The 16,189-nt window shown below is 52.3% G+C and overlaps 8 protein-coding genes across 8 annotated transcripts; 3 read left to right on the forward strand and 5 right to left on the reverse strand.

The window, feature by feature from the left end:
• Window positions 1–2,706: 2,706 nt before the first annotated feature.
• BO86DRAFT_239938 (uncharacterized protein) lies at window positions 2,707–3,184 on the reverse strand. The gene has a single exon (XM_025667084.1). It carries the CDS (start codon window positions 3,037–3,039, stop codon window positions 2,770–2,772), a length of 270 nt encoding a protein of 89 aa, XP_025530208.1. The 5' UTR covers window positions 3,040–3,184; the 3' UTR covers window positions 2,707–2,769.
• BO86DRAFT_356716 (TauD/TfdA dioxygenase family protein) lies at window positions 3,136–4,601 on the reverse strand. The gene is made up of 3 exons (XM_025669678.1): window positions 4,348–4,601; window positions 3,546–4,262; window positions 3,136–3,487 (listed from the first exon to the last, which is right to left on the reverse strand). The coding sequence occupies exons 1-3, from the start codon at window positions 4,565–4,567 to the stop codon at window positions 3,330–3,332; spliced, it is 1,095 nt and encodes a 364-aa protein (XP_025530209.1). The 5' UTR covers window positions 4,568–4,601; the 3' UTR covers window positions 3,136–3,329.
• Window positions 4,602–6,072: 1,471 nt separating this feature from the next.
• BO86DRAFT_386958 (uncharacterized protein) lies at window positions 6,073–7,162 on the reverse strand. The gene is made up of 3 exons (XM_025671463.1): window positions 7,033–7,162; window positions 6,768–6,842; window positions 6,073–6,668 (listed from the first exon to the last, which is right to left on the reverse strand). The coding sequence occupies exons 1-3, from the start codon at window positions 7,039–7,041 to the stop codon at window positions 6,531–6,533; spliced, it is 222 nt and encodes a 73-aa protein (XP_025530210.1). The 5' UTR covers window positions 7,042–7,162; the 3' UTR covers window positions 6,073–6,530.
• A 952-nt stretch (window positions 7,163–8,114) lies between these two features.
• Window positions 8,115–8,711, forward strand: BO86DRAFT_377087 (uncharacterized protein; the record flags this gene model as incomplete). The annotated part of the gene is made up of 3 exons (XM_025670572.1): window positions 8,115–8,307; window positions 8,364–8,437; window positions 8,583–8,711. 3 exons carry the CDS (start codon window positions 8,115–8,117, stop codon window positions 8,709–8,711), a joined length of 396 nt encoding a protein of 131 aa, XP_025530211.1.
• A 981-nt stretch (window positions 8,712–9,692) lies between these two features.
• Window positions 9,693–10,847, forward strand: BO86DRAFT_377088 (uncharacterized protein; the record flags this gene model as incomplete). Its single annotated transcript, XM_025670573.1, has 4 exons — window positions 9,693–10,008; window positions 10,219–10,417; window positions 10,746–10,769; window positions 10,817–10,847. 4 exons carry the CDS (start codon window positions 9,693–9,695, stop codon window positions 10,845–10,847), a joined length of 570 nt encoding a protein of 189 aa, XP_025530212.1.
• A 670-nt stretch (window positions 10,848–11,517) lies between these two features.
• BO86DRAFT_442635 (uncharacterized protein) lies at window positions 11,518–12,134 on the forward strand (the record flags this gene model as incomplete). The annotated part of the gene is made up of 3 exons (XM_025676325.1): window positions 11,518–11,716; window positions 11,792–11,865; window positions 12,009–12,134. 3 exons carry the CDS (start codon window positions 11,518–11,520, stop codon window positions 12,054–12,056), a joined length of 321 nt encoding a protein of 106 aa, XP_025530213.1. The 3' UTR covers window positions 12,057–12,134.
• A 485-nt stretch (window positions 12,135–12,619) lies between these two features.
• Window positions 12,620–14,019, reverse strand: BO86DRAFT_386961 (FPP/GGPP synthase family protein). Its single transcript, XM_025671464.1, has 4 exons — window positions 13,872–14,019; window positions 13,671–13,825; window positions 13,188–13,611; window positions 12,620–13,090 (listed from the first exon to the last, which is right to left on the reverse strand). The coding sequence occupies exons 1-4, from the start codon at window positions 13,989–13,991 to the stop codon at window positions 12,758–12,760; spliced, it is 1,032 nt and encodes a 343-aa protein (XP_025530214.1). The 5' UTR covers window positions 13,992–14,019; the 3' UTR covers window positions 12,620–12,757.
• A 160-nt stretch (window positions 14,020–14,179) lies between these two features.
• Window positions 14,180–15,416, reverse strand: BO86DRAFT_386962 (putative endoglucanase-1 precursor). Its single transcript, XM_025671465.1, has 4 exons — window positions 14,995–15,416; window positions 14,811–14,935; window positions 14,412–14,742; window positions 14,180–14,354 (listed from the first exon to the last, which is right to left on the reverse strand). The coding sequence occupies exons 1-4, from the start codon at window positions 15,273–15,275 to the stop codon at window positions 14,288–14,290; spliced, it is 804 nt and encodes a 267-aa protein (XP_025530215.1). The 5' UTR covers window positions 15,276–15,416; the 3' UTR covers window positions 14,180–14,287.
• Window positions 15,417–16,189: the final 773 nt, after the last annotated feature.

A 16,189-nucleotide genomic window follows, 5' to 3' on the forward strand; every position in this document is an offset into this window, starting at 1 on the left:
AGTTGTGTTGTGGAGGAGAGTCTGGGATGATAAGCTGTGTTGCTACTTATAAGGCGGGGAGCGGGGTAAAGCATTGCCCACCTCGGCGAGCTGCGGGGCTGCTTAGCGTTCAGTGTGGCGGACCTGTCACTTTGGCCGCTCTAGGGAATGTAGATCCCGGCACTATTGCAGACATGCATCGCAAGCGATCTGTGCACTGCATCCATCCATTCGTATTGAGACCCAGTCGGCGATGTGCAGGGGTGACTGGGAATGGACAACAGTACTTCGTAGCACTGGAGCATACTGTAATGTCTATCTGCTTTACTCTTTAGGTCTTTGTAAGATTATCGACAGTTACAGCCATTTGTCGCTATGATTATGCTATCGAGGGCACCGATTGCGCAATGCCACACTAATTTCGCCAATTTAAGTTAGCATAGATTCAAGCCAGGTAGAAAATGCTTTCCAAGGCATCTAGAGAGCAGTTGAAATATCAACAACATATGCTTGTAGATACACACTACAAATGACACTCCGATGATCGGGGAGCCTCCTTTTACGGTATCCCTGACAAGAGCAAAGACACTAAGCATACACTGCAGGTCGCCGATTATTTCACCTTTAGACCAAAAGGACTCCACTGGATTGTGTCAATCCAGTAAATATGGAGCAGAGTAGTGAATCTTAATTACTACTTGCTCAATTTCACATGATGCAACTCTATTCACAAGACATTGGCTACGATAATTCTCTACAAAAAAGGTGAATCACTCACCCTTGGTGAATGTAAGAATGGCCACGACTCTGGAGTCCAAGTTCTCTACCAATTTTCGAGATCTCTGGATCTTTTTCTCCTCTCCAGCACCTCCACTTCGATCCAAACAGCCTGCAGTTTCTTGCGATATCTAAATTTCAGCGCAGAAGTGCATCGAAACTGTCTGAATCAACTGTGATGTTTAAGATCAATGGAGGCATAGTCCCCCCACCCCGAATTTTCTCGGTACACTACTTACGCGACTGGATATAGACCCATTGTGTCAAAAGTTCCAGGTCTAAATCCACAGCAGAGATCTACAAGACTGCCGTCGCCAAGATCCATGACTCCTCGCCAACAGTTGCAGAGTATCCAACGCCATATTCAAGGTTCTCCAAGTACTTTGAATGTATCTTCTTAGTTGTTACGCCTCACCAACGAGTGCAGAAGAAGTGGATTGCAACTGTCCCAACGCACCTCGATATTCAAGGTCAGCGAACACAGGTGGCCCCGTACATCACATCAACATACCCGAGTTTCCATTTATCTCGAAACCGGCTGCCTCTGTGAACAAGACGCTCCCCGCACTTCAGAAACAATGCGTCCTGGCGGACAAGAAGCCAACATACACAGGAACATGGAAACCAGGCGAGCCCGGCCTGGTAGCCGATGCCTAGGACAACAGAAATGAAATAGAGCCAGGCTTGGTCCAAGAATCCTCTCGTCGTAGGATGCTGAAACCCAGTCGTGGTTGGCTGACCGCCTTACAATGTCCGACTGCCAGACTGGCTCGTGTCTATGATGTATAAGCTTCTGCCGGCGGAGGAACTTCGACAGATTGAATGTAGAGTGGGTCCATGTTTGCCCCGAACATGTCCTCGGTACTTCCTTTCGATGAGCTCCATATATATTCATGTTCAGGCGTTTCAAACTGTGCCGAACGCAGACAAAAAGACCCCTATCCTAGAAATGGAATCTGATAAATTGGAGGCGCAATCGCGGCACCCACAAATCGCAATTCCAGAGACATGGATGTCTGTAAACATTTAGCAAAGGGGTATGCACGACACAGACCGCATGCATAGCAACCATGCAGAATCGAGAAGGAAACCCTGTAACGCACTGTTGGGTTTCAATGCATACAAAGTCTAAAGCAAGCTCAAATCTGCCCTTGAGGTGACCGTGGATGGTGGAGTCGAGAACATTGTAGAATGGGTGATGGAGGTGATGAGTGAGGCAGAGGGGACTTTGAGGAAGGGCTTTCATTGAGGAAGATAGTTGTTGCTCCTGAACACTTTATCACAGAACAAGCTTGGCTGTCATGGTTCAGTTCTTGGAAAGCTAGGTGTGCTAGATAAGCAACCCTATTAGTATGAACCTCATCATTCGCTCGTTACCCAAGGCTATCTGTCAAGATACCACCCTTGGAAGAACTCAGAGGCAATGTCAACACCAGGGGCATTTGAGGATGTCTACGAGCTACAAGCTCTGCGTTTTTCTTATTCCAAACACCAGCCCCTCGTCTAATCAACAAGATAATAACTGCACCACCTCGTCATGCCCTTGCTCACCGCCCACCCCAATGCAATCATCCCATTCCCGTCTTCTGCCTCCGAATTCGCACCCTTCTCAAGCAGTAGCTTGACGACTCGAGTAGAGCCCCACCTCGCAGCCCATAACAACGGAGTCATGCCCGCCGTATCCGTCGACTCCATCTCCGCCCCGTGTGCAAGTAACAGTTCTGCGACTGACGCCCAACCCGACTGTGCCGCGTAGACCAACGGGGTCCTACCATTGTGGTCCCTCGCATCTACACGAGCACCCCTCCTGAGCAGGAGCTTGATGACTCGATAGGTCAACTGCCCCGGAATCCTCTGTCGGAGGCCTCGCTCCTCGTCATTCTCTAATCTCCAGTCAACTCCTCAATCACGAAGAATCTGCACCGCTGGCTCAAGCTCGTCCCGAGCTGCCACTGCCAAGATCGTGTCACCAAAATAATTCTTCTGGTCAATGCTAGCGCATAGGCATTAGGATTATTTTGGCGGTTTCGGGAGGTCGGGGTGGTTCTGAAACAACATGGCTGTTGCTGCGACCTGCTCCTCTTCCAACACAGAGACCCAGCCCACCGTGTAGTCGTGGCGGGTTCTTGTGCCATCCTTCTGATCACTCGTCTGTGTCTTGTGCGCTAACGTGGGTTGCTCTGAACGGTCTATCGATCGGGAGACCAGCGAGTCGGTCAACCAGTTCTCATCATTAGTGGAGGACATGGTGGTCGGGAAGTTGGTTTCGCTAGTGGCAGACATGATGAGAAGATGCACCGAGGAAAGAAACAGAGTCGGGGCTCAAAGTGGGTTTAAGTCGGGGGTCCGAATGAACTGCACGGCGCCTGCCAAATCATCACGGCACAACCTGCATGCTCTAGTGCTTCGCTTATGTTGATCCCTTTTGTTCTTATTTACAGATGTTATATGTCTTTCAAACTAGACAGTCAGTCTTTGAAAATAGAGCCCTCACAGACACGCATCATCGTCCGGACAGTGCACCGTCCCGCCCCCCACCTTGGTCGACAACAACCCTATACAAACCGACGCCATCAAGCCGCCTCCTCCGCCAACGCCTCCGTTCTCGACCGACTATTCGGATCCAGATACGGCGCCTCACCGATACCCACCGCGCGATGCCCAAACCGCTCCCCAAGCCCCTCATAATCAAACGTCGCGGTATGGAACACGCTCCGATTATCCCAGATAGCTGCCGACGCATTAGCCCAACCCCCACCAGCAACGCCACACCAGAAAGCCAAACTCACCAATATCATTCTTATTCCTCCACTTCAACCGCACCTGCAAATCATGATTCTCGGCGACCACGCGCTTAAACTTGTCCAACAACTCCTCCGACTCCTCGCCCGTCAACTCATTGATCACCTTCGGAAACGGGCCAATCGCAAAAACACTCTTCCATCCGGTCACCGGATTAGTGCGCACCACCGGATGCACGGCCGTCAACTCCGCCCCGACATTCAACGGACTCCCGCGGGGGTCCGTATAAATCCGGACCTCCGTGGGATTCCGCTCCGCCGCCTTGAGGAACCCGTCCCCGGAGAACGTCGCCGTCAGACCCTCCAGGAACGCGCGGTATTTCGGGGATAGCCGGTCGTAGATCTCGTATCCCGACGCCCACAGGGTATCGCCGCCGGTGCGGGGCAGCTGCGTCAGCCGCAGGGAGGTGTAGTCGGCGGGCGCGCCTTCGAACTGGATGTCCGAGTGCCATTGCGCCGAGTCGTACTTGCGGCGGTTGAGGGCGTGGCTGGGGCCGAAGAGCTTCTTGCGCGCCAGCGAGCTGATCGTGCTGATCTCCGCGTCGTTGACCCCGAATTCGTTCGTGTTGTTGAGCACCGGGTGGATGTGCAGCGTCGAGGTCGCGGGTTTGCCGCTGAGTTCGCCGAGGCGCTGGACCAGGTGTTTTTGGAGTGCGTCGGTCAGGTTATCCTGGGCGCGGAAGAAGACGACGCCGCGTTGGGAGACTGGTGTCGGGGTTAGTCGGGGTTGTTTTGGGTGGGGTGGAGCGGGAAGGCGAGGGGAGTTAGGGTTGTGAGGTGCGCTACGTACTGGTGATGGCCAGGTCGCGGACCAATTCGTCCGCGTTCGGGGCATTCAGCAGGTCATCGACAATGTTGACGGTCGGATACTCGCGTCCGATGACTGGGGTGGTTTCTTCATACTCGTACCTGTCCAAGGCGCCGCTGACCTTGAGGGGCTGGGGGTATTGACGATCCGCGTCGGGGTGCGGGTGGACGGGGATGGCCGTCTCGTTGATTCCGGGAGCCATGGTGAAGAACGAGAAAAGATTGGTACGATTGATGCAACCGGGCAGGCATTGTGAGGGGTTGTCTAAACACTCCATTTATATCGCTAGATAGCGATCTTGCCGGGCGAGTCAGTCAACGCATCCCACCTTAGACCCGACATATCACGCAATCCGCCATGCATGTTATGCAACCACCAACCAACAATGCATCAACATTTTGGTATCGAATGTACCCCGCATGTCGTCTTATGGCGCAATATGCCATCTTATCAAGTTTTGATCAGTAAACCTATCGTCTTATCGGACCTGCTGCCTCTTTATGGAATGCCGAGTTCCGTCACTCGGTACTTGGCTATCTGCCGGAAGACGGCCGGAAGGGCACTGGGGAGGTTTCCACCATGCTATACTGACAATGGCCAGATGAAATTGGGTCGAACGCAGTTTCTGAATCCGTTGTCGGGCGTATTCATCGAGAGCAAAGTCAACACAAAACAAAAGCTATAAGGCTTGCAGTGCTACAGCCAGTAAGGCAGCATCCCACCGAATTTCCATCCAACCTTCATCCCATTGAACCTATTCCCCGGCAACATATGCCCGGAATGAGGTAGCTTGTTGCAGCTCGAGTAGCACAGCCCCTAGCTCAAGCATGGATCGTCTCGGGGTGTATTTAACATTGCTGCATGCAGGGCAAGGATCTGCAGCATAATGACTGATATCTGACTGCGTGGGTGTGTTCGATAAGTCAACGCCGCGGAACGTATATACTACGGTTGGAGCGACGTAAGCGAATATCTTGACTGGATGGTTGGGACAATAGTCGTGGTGTCCGATGTATTTGTCTGGATGATGGCGCAAGGTTGAAGACAAGTGCTATTGTGATCGAGACGGCTACCTTGGACCTACTCTCTTAAAGCGATACAGATCATCTTCCAGAATCCATACTTTATTGGGGCCAGTTAACACGCAATCCTATCTGCGACTGAGGCCTTTTGAAAACAATCTATAAATAGCAATTGTGATAGACGCCATGAGAGCACGAACTGCCTTATAGAGGAAAATATTCCAATCAACGCAGAAAGAGCTGTGAAACTGATCGACTGGGGAAAGCTGACGGGGACGCTGCCGCTGGCATATAGACGATTGCCTGTTGTCTACAGAGACCCAAAGAGTAGGGCCGACATCTGCCCGGCAGTTAGCCGCATTTCGCCCGGCTATACTGGGAAATCCTATCTGGGCGCCAATACATAATGCTAGGGAACATCCTTTGCACGAGCTGCAGCCTATAGGAAGATTCACTTGCGGTTACCTCGACTGATCCCAGGATGCGCAGCTTCGCGAGGTCGATTGAGGCCATTGTCGCATATGTGATAACCGAGGGCAGGCGGGAATGAGATTGCGGACAAAAACTACGTGTTTGTCGGATTCTGGTCAAGAAGACATAGCAAGCGCTGTCCAGACTCGATTAAGCCCTGATGAGAGGCTGCAGCCTTGGCCTACGCACAATGAACCATGCTACCATCCCAGTCCGATCATGTGTATGTGTAATGGCAGTGGGAATATTCTGGACAGCATATCGGGTCCTTTTGGGTAGATGATCGCTTAGTTGAAGGATTCCATCACGACATACTCTGCCTGCCTGCAAGAAACAAGACTCGACGCTATGGCGAGGGAAGTAAAACTCGTCAGACACAAGCTGGAGATCTCCTTGATCAGCCGGACGACGGTGGTAGCAAAATCAAGCTACAGGCAGAAGGTGGCCGCTGTCTACAATGCACAAAAACTGATATACAGCCATACTCGCCGTGCAAAACGATAGTCGCAGAAAAGCAAAAGGTATCAATTCTTCCCCATCCACGTCTCCAAGAAATATGCACTTCAAGAACAGTCGCTCAAAAACTCCCCAGCACAGATGCACGTAGTGTCTCCATCGCAAGCTCTGACCCCGACAATCCTCTGATCATCTATCGATTGTGTCTCCGAAGATCTAGGCGAAGGAGGGGAAACACTCCTGGAGGGTCTTGTTGTGCTTGTTCTGGGCGTGCTCGGTGAGGGCGGGGGCCTTGGCCGTCTTGAGGAAGGTCGATCTGCAAATCTGGCAGATGATGTCCTTGGCGGCTTCGTTCTATCGCAGGGTGAGTAAGATGTCGTGCCACAAAACTTCTCCCTTGCCCGACTCTCTCCTTTCCCTCCCACCGCATCCGGAAGCAGAAGAAATACGTACGGCCTTCAACTGCGACTTGCCACCCTTGCCAGCGTCCTTGGCGTTGCGCTCACGCTTCATCTGGGCTTTGGCTCCCTGTAGAATCCGTCGTAAGTATGTGAGAATCAGCCGGCACTGCAGTCACAGTGTCGATTTGCATTTCTTGTGTGCTTGGCTTGAGCCGGAGTTCTCGAGCCACGTTCACATAAATGCGACCGAGAACCCGGCTCAAGTCATCGCATCGCATCTTGCAGCAGAGAGAAGTTCAAGTCAGTTAGTAGCTTACGTTTCCCATGGTGACGGTTGTGGTGCTTTTGGCAACGGTGTGTAGAAAGCTGGAGGGTGAAGAGATCAGGGGGTTGCTGAGTGACTGAGTGGTTGAGTGAAGTGAGATGCGGGGGAAATTTTTGTGAAAGGAGGCGGAGCGGGGAGGGGGAGTTTTTTTCTCGCGCTTATCGGCCGCCGTCGGACATTTTGGTCTTGCTGGTTTGGGCTTAGTGGAGGCAAGGACGCTAGGCTTGATAAGGATGGCCTTGTGGCCTTAGGCAGGAATAATGGTTCTAGAACCCGGCCGATCCCATGGGTGTAGCATACATCGCGATTTGGGAATTATGGATATCAACAGTTGTAAGGTAGAGACATGTGCGGAGAGTACCTTGGGATAAGTGAGTCGGTCATAAGATCTCTCGTTTAGCACTGCTCAGTTTCTCCTTTTGCCATTCATACTGACTTTGAAAAGGACGGATATGATACAAGTCCTTGACAACATGCCAGGGCAATTCATATTAAGCTACAGTTTGAACCCTTGATCTTTCTGCACTGTGGTGCCGAGTGTCAATCCCGTGTCAACTGTCAAATGCCATGCCATGCACAAGCTCTCAGCCATCTGACGGGTCACTCCCGTCATGCAATAAAGCCGATCACAGTTGACCCTGCATGAGGGACGGTGCCCCCCCCCCCCGCCCCCCCCTGCCATCAACCATTACCTCCAGACTCTCTTGTCCTTACCCATATACAGAAGTACTGTTGATTGACTGCATTTCTGCAACCGAGTTGAGCCGTCGAAGCTTGATCGACCCGACTTCTACCTCCTAGGCGACAAGAACGGCTGTATCAGCTTGACCAACGACGTAGCCCTGACATCTACCGCCAATAAACAGACACCAGAATTTTACAGGCCGATCACGATGTCCATCATCTGACATATAACCGATCTTCAGGAGACAGCCAAAGTCAATCCTCGCAAGAAACAAAATATAAGAACTTGCCATTCCCCGAGACCATCATCCTCAACCCCAAACCCAAAAATCACACACCATCTTCCACTCTCCCTGCTGCCACCATCACGAAAAGCTGCAACCCTCAAAAATGCAACTCACCAACTTCCTCCCGGTCCTCCTCTTCTTCTCGGTGACCACTCTGGCCCAAAAATGCAACCCCAACCACAACCTCAAATGCTGCAAGGTCCGAAACTCGCTGGCTGACGGTGCGGTCACCGACGCGACTGATGGAGCGGGTGTGGCGCTCGACCCGGAGTTGCTCGGGACTGTGGGCGCGGAGTGTACGCTCTCCCCTTGCGAATTGATTCCCCACAACATGAAGCTGACACACGGGCAGGTGACACGGTTGCAACCGCTACGGACTGTGACGTTGCGCGGGGGTATGCTCTGGCGTGCTGTGCAGGTGGCTCGGTATGTTTTTTCTTATGCTGTGTTCTTTATGGTTGCGTTGTCACACCTACCCAGCGATTCGGACTGAAACTTTCTGTCCGATTTGTGCGAGATTGGTGTTATTACACTTTGATGGGGCTAACGTACGTGTGTGTTTGCATAACAGGGAGACGACGCGGCTGCTTACTGTCAGAAGCCGATTCCGGGGCAGACTGCTGGCGGGGCAGTGGATGAGGCTTCAGGGAAGGCCTCGGACGTGGCTGGGGAGAAGGGAATGGAGGAGGGCAAGCGCTAACTTTACCCATGATGGGTAGATGTAATCCTGCGAGAGCAGTACAAGCATATGTTCGCATGCTGAAATACAGACCTCTCGCCTAGGTAGAAGATATTTGCTCTCTTATCCTAAGATAAACTATAATAGAGTAAACTTGCCAAGAATCCAGATTACAGTATCTCACATAGCAGGTATATATACTCCGTCTACATCCTTACTTTTCACCTCCCTACGCTATACTAAGTCGAGCATATACAGGTCTAAAAACACCCTTATCGACTCGATTAACAGCATGAAACTCTAGAGAATTTTGTTGATCCTGATATTCCTAATCCGGCCTCACCTATACTTCCAGAGGCCCCGAATTTGCTAATGTTTTACCGATATCTCCAGATCTACAGCAGCCTGTCGTAAGGCTCCGGCCATGTTGGTCTTGCTGGATTGGATTTAGTATGGAGAAGGACGCTACCTAGTACCCAGGCTTGAAGGTGAAGATGAGATGTGTTGTGTGGGGTTAGGCAGTAAGGCAGGTGGTTTCCCGGTCAAGGGGTATGCAGGTTACCTCGTCCAGTACTCCGTACTTTGGAAGAGCTAATAACCGACGACAAGTATGATCTGTGGGTAGGATTGAGCAAATGGTGAGCTAGACATTCGGGCCCGGCAACTCACCTGATGAAATCGACGAAGCAGACTCTCATCCCCGATCCCTCCGGAAACGATGCCCCGTCTCCCCAGAATTCAGTTGCACCTATTGAGGTGTGATGAGCCCGTGCCCTCCCCTTTACAGTCGACGCAAGGGTCAATGTCACCTTGATCGACGGCTTCGCTCTGGAATGTTCAAGTAGGTCAGCTCATGGAAGAGAAGGTCGATCACAATCCCGAGTCCTTGCCAAGGACCAGGGTACAAGAGCTCCGCCCTGCCCCTCTCCAGAGCACCCAAACTATCATTCAACCACCTTTCCTCCATCCCTTGATTTGGGGCCAGGTTCCAAACACTTCAAAATGCAGCTCACAGCTTTCCTCCCCGCCCTCCTCATCTCCCTCCCGGTGGCCTCTCTAGCACAAACATGCAGCGGCTTCAGCAACTACCAACTCAGTTGCTGCCAGGTTGGCCAGGTAGTCGAGGCTGGCTCTTCGGATCTCCTCAGTGTGGAGTTTCCTGCCATCGCCATCCCCTCAAGCTGTAAGAATTTCCTTTCCGATCTTCCATCTCGGCTTTCATCCTCCAACAACCGCATGGCGAAGAGAAAAGAAGAAGGAAGAGGAGGCGGAGGAGGAGAACGAGAAGGAGAAACAAAGGCTAATATAGACGGGTACTGTAGGTAAAGCGATAGCCGCTCCTACAGACTGTGTACTTGACTCGACACATAATGTGTTTTGTTGTGAAAGCAGTTCGGTGAGTTTGATTCTTCCGCGCGGTCTCATTTCTGTTTGCTGGTTGCGGTCGTGGTGAAGGGATATCTTCGCGACTAATGCTTTGACACCCCTTCCTAGAGCTGGGGCTAACGCAAGTATTAACACGTGACAGGTGAGCAGCGAGGATGCCGCTTGTCTGCCTGTCGTTCCACTCTAGTGACTGCTGGGAAGACGGGTACGAGTTCGGCTGTGGCCGAAGGAGCGGGGAGATGGTGCTGGAGGATGGGCAGGCGCGGAATTGATGGTTTTGATACCTTAGAGGGAGAAGTACAAGCGTGTGCTCGCCTGCGGCAGGAAATCCTCTACCCTGGGTAGGCGATTATCGCTATCCTCGGATAGAAAGGTATAGGGTCTCGCTTTTGAACAGTGCAGATCCTGATATGGCGGAGATACACTCCGTCCGCCTACCCTCTTCAATCGTTCTGTCCCTATACTCCAGACAGAAGATATCAAGGGCTTCTATCTGATCACGATTTAAGAATATTTCTATCAAGTCTGTTGGTAGCACTTCGAGGTCTTAAAATTGACTCGATCTCCATAATGGTCGGGAGCCTTTAGTGAGCTACTCGTGCCAATTTGCGATGATTTCGTTCTGTTGGCAGTATACCTAATCAAACACCTCGTTGCACACCGATCTAGATTAGGGAGGTTGATTGCTATGAGGTATGTTCTTCAAAGATACCGCATATGCTACTCCACTCGTACGCTAGGTCACACTGGGAGGAAAAGCTGGAAGTGTAGATATACCAGTTCGCTTGCCGTCAGATCAGATGGAAGTTAACCCGGTCAGGATGCGCCAAGAAAGGTTTAGGTGGGCAGAGAATGTTCCTTGGGGAGAGAGGAATACTGTCATGGCTACACGTCTACATATGTAGTCCTGGAGAAATGCGTACCGCACGTGGATGGCATCGGAGATCTGCGCAGTGGGGCGTGGAGGTGCCCATCGGTGAGCTGACAGCTCGCGGCTACACTGTAATAATGCTAGTCATCCCGAAAGAATCCATCCAGACGATTGTCTGCTTATCATTGCCTGATAGACCCAGTAGCTTTCCGGACTCCGGCTAGGTGTGGGGCGACGAAGCGACGAGTCCCAGATCCTCGGGGTGGACAGCCGTCCGAATTGAGAGCTATTGAAGTATTGGCATGCGATCGGCCCAGACCATCCCTTTTCCAGGCGATGCAAAGGCTCGTATCACCTCGATCGACGACATCGCTCTGGGCTGTCTTAGCCGATCATACGTCCACACCGGGCGATCAGGATCATCACGAAGAGCCCCGATTACAGTCCTCGCCAAGGAGCAGAGTATAAAAGCCCTCTTCAATCCTAGACCTAAAACGCACGCACATGCACAAACCGTCTTCAGTCCTCCACATCTCTCCTGTCTTCATTTCCACACAAGTCCTATCAGTTATGCAGCTCACCACCCTCCTCCCCGCGATCCTTCTCCTATCATTCCCCGTGACTACTCTGGCTCAATCATGCAAAGGCTCCGGGACACTCTCTTGCTGCCAGTATGAGGAGCCGTTGGGAGATGCTGGCGGCCAACGCAGTAGCTCTGGTCCTGCAGAGGCCCTCACCGATGACATGGTGGTCACAAACCTCCTAAGCTGTAAGATTGCCTTTCCCATTTGCCCACCCCGCCTATCGACCTTCGCGCTAATGGGAGACGGTGTACCCCATATAGGTGAAGAGGTAGCGTCCGCTGCAGACTGCCCAGATAAGGAGGGGTATGATACATTCTGCTGTGCGGATCCTTCGGTAGGTTCCCTTCTGCGGTTCTCTCGATCTGTTGGCGGTCTTCCATGTCTGCTTTGAGAGCGCGAGGGCTGGCTTGGCAACATATGCAAGGTCAATACTTCGACAATTCGCTGCTGGGGCTGACGCACATTTTCCCTCGGCAGGCAAGCACCAATGATCTCCTCTGCGTCCCGGAATCGTACTCGTACTAGGTAAGCAGCAACGCTGGTGGAGTTTGGGATAGAAATCCTTAAGCAAGGTAGAAGGGGTGAAGAGAGGCAAGCGCTGAGCCGATAGGTCGGTTCAGTTTGAGAGAAAAGGGGTCAAAACATCAATGTTTTTACTTGCTGATATGTCACCCTCAAATAACACAACACGGTCGACCACCTGCATACCTACCTAGTATCTATCGACTAAGGGTGTGGGGAAAAAGCCGGCGAGCCCCGGATTCTGGCAGCGTCAGAGTGTACAGTAGTGGGTAAATGTGGGCTTAGTAGCTAGTGGGTACTGTAGAACCGCCTCTGCACAGATTTGAAGGTCTCGTGAAGGCAAGCCATGATGTATGGTAAACCATGGGAAGGGGGAGGAAAGGGCGTTAGCCGGGGAGCCGGGAAGAAAGGAGTGGAGGAGGGCATGGCCTTAGAGCGATAGTCCGCAAGGATGCTCTGGACACAGATCTAATCCATCTTGATAGAAGCCCCTTCGCGTCAAGCTGGCTTGTGACGGCGGATACCCTGATTACAGTAAAACCTTCCCAGGATGATCGTGGGGTATATATGGGTCAATGAAAATGGATTGGCTCCCACGCTCGGAGCCAGTCTCTTGGTACGAGAACGAACATTCATCATATTTGAACATCACATTCAACGCCAGCAAGACTAGGATATCAATCGCACCGGACAGGTTGTGGATCTCAAACCCTCAGACGCGAAATCAGCCCGCGCAATCCAGCATTCACCCCCAACCTCCCCTCGACCCTGCCCAAAACCTCCACAATCTCCTCCATAATCTCCTCCAACACCTTGCCCGTATCCTCCAGCGTCCCAGAAGCCCTCAAAACCTCAACCACCCTCTCCTTGACTTCATCCGACACCCCCCTTCTCTCCCCCCGCACCCCGGCCTCACCAAAAAGCAAACCATAAACCTCCCTCCCGACCTCACCCCCCTGCACCTTCAACAACCAAACCAAAGGAAACGAGAACTTGCCCTCATCCAAATCCTCACACCAACCTTTCGCCACAGTATACTACACCCCCCCAAAGTCAGCAAGCACACCCAACCCAACCCCCAACCCCCCATTCCCCACCACATGCAACAGTCCAAAAGAGAAAAGGGAAACTCACCTCCCCACTCAAATTCAACAAATCATCCCTAACCTGATAATACCGCCCAAGCAACGTAGCCACCCCCAATATATCCTCATCCCCATCGACCTCCCCGGCTCCCGCTTTGGCCCCCACACTCATCCATCTAACCACCAACCGAAACAAACTCCCCGTCTTGAGATCCACCATCTCCAGGTACTCCTCCACCGTGGGACATGTTGCCGCAAAGGTCCAGTGGAGATCGAGCGCCTGCCCCATCCCCAAGTTCTGCATCTCCTCGAGAAAGGCTGCCAGGGCCTGGGGCCCGAGGTGTTGGTGGATGGATGCAGTCAGGGTCATTAAAGTGTATGTGGCTGCGTTGACGGTCTGGGCTGTTCCGAATTGCGTGTGCGCCGAGGGATGGCCCCGGCGGAGCGGGGAGGAGTCTTCTATATCATCTAGTCTTCGCTCATTAGTCTTTTTGCTGGGGAACTGCTGGGTAAGGAAGGGTAAGGGGGATACATCAGGATCGTGGTGAAGAGGGTGGCAGTTATCTCGCGCAGGGGGGCGAGGTATGCTTCCTTGACGGGAAACCATGGTGCGAGGCTGTCGATGAATCTGGTGAGGGTGTTTTTGCCGGGCAGGGATTGGGTGTATTCTATTGGGGCTGCGCAGATCTGTTGGGGTTAGTGGGGAGAAGGTGGGTGGGTTTGGGGGGGTGACCTTTTCTGCGGTTGCGTTTGCGGGGTTGAATGGGGCGAGGAGGGTTGTTTTGGGGAGCTTGGTGGGATTTGGGCGTTGTTCATGGTTGCTGCTGTTGGGTTGGGAGGGCTGTGGTTCCATGGTGGTAGTGCTGTAATTGAAGTGTAGGATATGGTAGGTGGAAGATGATCAGAGGTTCCGGTTTAAGTACAAGTTAGCCGTCGCTAGTGCCGTAGGCTACGCTACGTACCCCACTCTGCCATCAGCCTGGTGGCGTTATCTAAGCCGGTCTACTGCATATAGACACATGTGTTTCTATTGGTATTCTCCAAAATTATCTGCAGACCAGCCTGTGCACTCGCGCGCAGGCACCCGCAGCCCAACCCAGCAGCGCCCTCTCTAACATGTTCAACCACTCCCACCAAGCACGACCAAATCTAAGCAAGATCAATCTGCAATCCCAGCGTAGCATTCAACACCGAGTCTCCGTAAAAGAACTCCGTTCTATCCCAGGGTCAGCAACAGCTCAATCTACGAACAATCCTCGAGAGAAAAACTCACCCCGCATTCCCCACATTGACATACGTCTCCTCCGTGAACCGACCCAAGTTGACCATGGCCATCAACCACTCGCGCAGATCGCCCTCGAACGACCCCTCGAACTGGGTGTCCGGGAGCAGCGAGCTAACGGTAATGCCGGAGTCGTCGTTGACGCCCTCGTACAGCTTCCAGGAGGTGCCGAACAGGTCGTCGATGGTGGCGACGGCGCCATCGGTCCAGCCGATGGGGAGCTGGCCGCCCTCGTACTGCAGCCACAGCATCAGCTCGTGCGACGAGGAGGAGGTCGAGTCGCCCTTGACGTCGTTGGTCATGAAGTCGAAGCAGGTGTTGCCTTTTTTGGTTAGTCCTTGCTTCTGGAATAAAGGGCGAGCTGCAGAGGGGGGGGGGGGGGGGGCATACCCTTGAAAGCAGTGGAGTTGGTCCTGGTCCAGGTGTAGTCGGCCGGGATGGAGGAGATGGCCGAGATCTTGGTCTCGAGGTTCTCGGTGAGGCCGACGAAGGAGTAGCCCTTGGGGACGTTGTTGCTGCACTCTTGTCAGTTTTTCTTGGACGCCTGGTATGATATTGATGCCGGGGAGCATACGTAGCCTCCACATATTCGATATCCGTCACACTGCTCCAGACGACCTCCTTGGTGCCGTTCGCGGAGGTCGTCTGCGACTCGTACCCTGTGCACTGCGTGCCGACCGTCTGGGCGGCGTTGTAGAGCATGTTGTACACGATCCAGGGGGTGTCCTGCAGGATGATGTAGTCGTAGTCGCCGCAGAGGGTGGTGGCCGACTGCGCAGCCGCGCGGCGGGAGACGGCGGGCAGCGCCAGCGCTGACGAGAGGAAGAGGGGGGCGAGGGTGGCGGAGAGATGCATTGTAATGAGTGTAAAGGTAAAAAAAAGAAAGGAATGAAAGGAATGGGTGGAAACAAACGCAAGCAGTGAAGAGAATGTGTGGAAATCTGAAGGCGATGACTGTTCTTAAAGGATTAAGCTTAAATTAATGGTGTTTGGACGGGGCGGCAACAAACTGAAACCGTAGTGGGGAGAGGCAGATGAAGGGACCGGATGGGACCCATCTGAGACGACCAGCGGATGGCATTAAGAGGTGGGTATTCGGTGAGTGTTCTGATTTGCAGTCACTCTTGATCCAGCCGTGTGAGATGCTTAACACATTGCTTTTCCCTATTACTTATATTGTTGAGCTTAGCTGCTTGAGATAAAAAGCAGGAGTATAGGAGTAGTCATTCGCTCCAATGGCAGTAATCATCCCACATACTATATGGTTCTCTACTTATCCCTGAAATGGCTCAATGTCATTCTCCACAGTCCATCCTCGCTGTTGGTGGTCAATTCCACCATTCGGATCAGAACTCGTAGGGCCCATTGCAGTGGGCCGATCGCGCTGCTTCTTGGCAGGGACAGCCCTAGGTTCTGCTCATCCCCTTTCGAGTCTCCGTAAGATCTGATAACCGATCTTCCAGTCCATCTGCCTGAATTTCTCACTGAACTCTACTCTACTGTACTTTGTTCCGGTGTTCCTTGGTATTTTTTAACACTACCATCGATCCTAAAAAGCATCAGGGTGACAGTGTCTTAGGGATTGGCACCATATTCTCTGAAATTAAGGAAGCCTAGATAAAACAAGTCTTTTGAACAGGCAATGTGTATAGTCTATATTATATATTGTTCTCTGCCTACTCTCGGTTGTATCTTCATAGTATCTCGTATACCCCAAATCACCTCGCCACCAATTAACCACCAATCAACCACATTTCCAGACAATAACT

Source organism: Aspergillus japonicus (genome assembly GCF_003184785.1).
Source record: "Aspergillus japonicus CBS 114.51 unplaced genomic scaffold BO86scaffold_9, whole genome shotgun sequence".
Classification (NCBI taxonomy): domain Eukaryota; kingdom Fungi; phylum Ascomycota; class Eurotiomycetes; order Eurotiales; family Aspergillaceae; genus Aspergillus; species Aspergillus japonicus.